The sequence below is a fragment of the Myotis brandtii genome, unplaced genomic scaffold (assembly GCF_000412655.1).
Source record: "Myotis brandtii unplaced genomic scaffold, ASM41265v1 scaffold1063, whole genome shotgun sequence".
Classification (NCBI taxonomy): domain Eukaryota; kingdom Metazoa; phylum Chordata; class Mammalia; order Chiroptera; family Vespertilionidae; genus Myotis; species Myotis brandtii.
Genome location: NW_005353597.1, coordinates 189,786 through 192,977, shown reverse-complemented (window position 1 = coordinate 192,977; position 3,192 = coordinate 189,786). Strand labels below are relative to the sequence as shown.

The following is a 3,192-nucleotide window of genomic DNA, read 5'->3' as shown; positions in this document are numbered from 1 at the left end:
CCGAGGAGTGCGACAAACGCTGCCAGCACTTATGCCACCGCAACCCCGACGTGCCCCGCGGCTACTCGTGCATGTGCGATGTGGGTTACCAGCTGGCTGCGGACCAGCACGGGTGCGAGGACGTGGACGACTGCATGCAGGTGCCCAGCCCATGCCCTCAGCTCTGTGTCAACACGCAGGGCAGCTTCGAGTGCCGCTGCCATCCTGGCTACGAGCTGGTGAACGGCGAGTGCGTCGAGTCTGAGGACCTGTGCCTGGGAAATAACTGTGAGTACCAGTGCCAGCCCCTGAAGGAGACGGACTCCCCGCCGTACCGCTGCATCTGCGCGGAGGGCTTCGTGCCCGTGCCCCACGCCCAGCACGAGTGCCAGATGTTCTGCAACCAGACTGAATGCCCAGCCGACTGCGATCCCAACTACCCGGACACCTGCCGGTGCCCCGAGGGTTACATTCTGGACGAGGGCTCAGTGTGCACCGACATCGACGAGTGCGCCAATGGCAATTGCATCAACGCCCTTTCCTGCAAAAACCTCCCTGGCACCTATGAGTGCATCTGCGGGCCCGGCATGGTCAAGACTGGCAACGACTGTGACCCCATCCCCGTGATTGGAGGCGGCGGCGACGACGGGGGCTCTGGGGAGCCTCCGGTCAGCCCGACACCTGGCGTCACCTCCAGCCCCAGGCCTGCAGGCTCCGTGCACTCTGGCGTACTCATTGGCATCTCCATCGCGAGCTTGTGTCTGGTGGTGGCGCTTTTGGCGCTCCTCTGCCACCTGCGCAAGAAGCAAGGCGCCATGCAGGCTGAGCTGGAGTACAAGTGCGGGGTCCCCTCCAAGGAGGTGGTGCTGCAGCACGTGCGGACAGAGCAGATGCCTCAGAAACTCTGAGGGGTCTCCCTCCCTGGCCCCAGGTGTGGGCTTGGCCCTAACCTGGCCTCTTCCCCCGGCCTTACTCCCGGGCTGTCTCCAAAGCACCTTAGCTGGCATCAGAACTGGAGGAGACCCCCATCCCTTCTTTTGCTGACGCCAGGAATGGCTGGGGAGGAGGGACTGGAAGGAGGATGCACCCCCGTTACTTCCATGATGTCACCAGACTACTTACTGGGCAGAGACGGCAATTTTAAAATGAATATGGAGATTGCAAAGTTCCCCGTGCCCTGCCTTCTGTAAGGCAGGAGGGGTAAGCACTATTGGGCAGACTGTGATCCGATGGACTAGTGAGTGCGATTGTGTCATGTTGATGACTAAGATATTTATTTTTTTAAGTATTTAGGACTTTTTGTTCTATTTTCCCTACCTGTATGTCTTCATCCCCACATTGCGTCCCTCCCTACCTTCCTGCTCTCTTTCTCACCTCCCCTATCTATGTATTTATATACTCCCACTTGTCAAGTGGTAGTTAAACTATGTTGGTGAATTGTTTTTTTCCCCCAGCCTCTCACATTTATGAAGCCAAGCCACATTTCCCCCTCTCATTCCTCCCAATTTTCCCTTCCCAGGAACTGGGCCAACCCCTCTGAGTCACCTTACCTGCATCTGACTCTACTTCTACTTTTAGCTGTCTGCCTAGGGCCTAGGGGGCAGAGCTCTTAGGTGAAACAGAGCAAAAACACTAAAAATAAGAATGGCTGGGCATTTGTTCTTTCACCAGATTTGCGAATTTATCCTGAAGTTTCATGCTTCCAGGGCCAATATCATTTTAACAAAGGTTAAGATATGAGAGGCATTTGTTAAATTAATGTTGCTGGACTGTCTGAGAAAGTCAACCCAAGGAGTTTTTATTTTTATTTTTTAAACAGTGAGCCTGGGTTTTATTATTGGTGTTGTTTTGATTTGGACTGAAAGGTAGTCATTGTTGTTAAGCTTTTATGCAGTTTCCTTTTTCATTTTTATTATTGTTGTTGTTATTGTTATTTTTAACAGTGTTGGAATGTTCACATGATTGCTCTAGATTGAAAGCAAAAGGAATCATCTCCCAGGAGATAGTTTAAGAAAGTTATGAGTTGCCTGATTCATGCCAATCACCATTTCGACTCACTGTTTTTGTCATTTGCAGGCTAAAATAAAACCAGCTTTACTGTTTTGGGGGCATTTGGGAGTTTGGGGATGGTACCTGGCGGATGCCCAGGCCAGGCCCTCACCTTGATCAGGCCCTTGAGAATGTCTCCCACTTCAGAGGGGCCTTCTCACCTCATTCACTTGGAACTTGCTCCCCACAAGTAATGGGGGTTGCCTTTGCCCTCCCCCAGCAGCTGGTTAGAAATGCAGAAACTTGGGCTCCATGCCACCGACTCCATGAGAATCTGTATTTTAGCAAGATCTGCAGGGGGTTATCTGCCAGTATGGTTTGAGGAGAATGGTTTCAGACAGCTTCCAACTTTTGGAATTGAGTATACGGGCATCAGTAATGAGTAGCAGGCCGAGTCAGGGCCTTTATTTTCAAGAAACTGAGGAATCTTAATTTCCGGTGGAAAAAACTAGGTACACCCCTTAAGACATCATTAAACAGGGTTTTTGGTTCAACTAAGCTAGGAATGAAATTATGAATGGGAAAAATGTGTATCTTTTGTGACAAAGATTTTTTTCTACTATTTTGTAAACTCAGCATATTTGTACATATTTATTTATTGGAGATAAACTAGAACACGGGCAAAACCCTTGCTTATGACATCACTTATAGAAAATAAACAAATAACAGTGTGCCTTGGGTTGCATGTCTGTCCACCTCCCCTCTCTCCACCCCCATTTTCCATCATTAAACAATGCAAATTCCATGAATTGAATTTAAAGGTTGCTCCACACCCATCATTAGCTCATGGCATCATCTCTGACTTCGAAAGATTTTTTTCAGAGGAGATTGTTTTCACTGTAGGATGTCATGTTCTATCTGTGTGCACAAATGTTTATTTACTTTTCCTTCTGCAACCATAACAACTTCATACAAAGGACTTGTGCCGATGCATTTTAAAGGATTATTTCGATTATTTGTTGGGATGAATTAAAGAAACAATCCTTCTTGAGGCATCTCTAGAATCCCAGCTGTGTGTCCTCCTGCACAAGGTTTGGTATTATTTGCTCCCTGAGATATGCAAACAGCAGTCATGAGGGAGTCTCAGTCTATGGATCATAGTCAAACAATCATTTCCACATAACAAGTTCCCATGGAGTATTAAATCATTCTCATTTCTATTGG

General features: G+C 48.6%; 1 protein-coding gene across 1 annotated transcript in view; it reads left to right on the top strand.

Annotated features, from left to right (window-relative positions):
- Nucleotides 1-2,701, top strand: part of THBD (thrombomodulin) — a gene marked incomplete at its 5' end in the record, with an annotated part of 3,547 nt that extends 846 nt beyond the window's left edge. Inside the window, 1 exon segment of the mRNA XM_005857012.2 lies at nucleotides 9-2,701. Within this exon segment, the coding sequence (XP_005857074.1) occupies nucleotides 9-887 (879 nt within the window).
- Nucleotides 2,702-3,192: the final 491 nt, after the last annotated feature.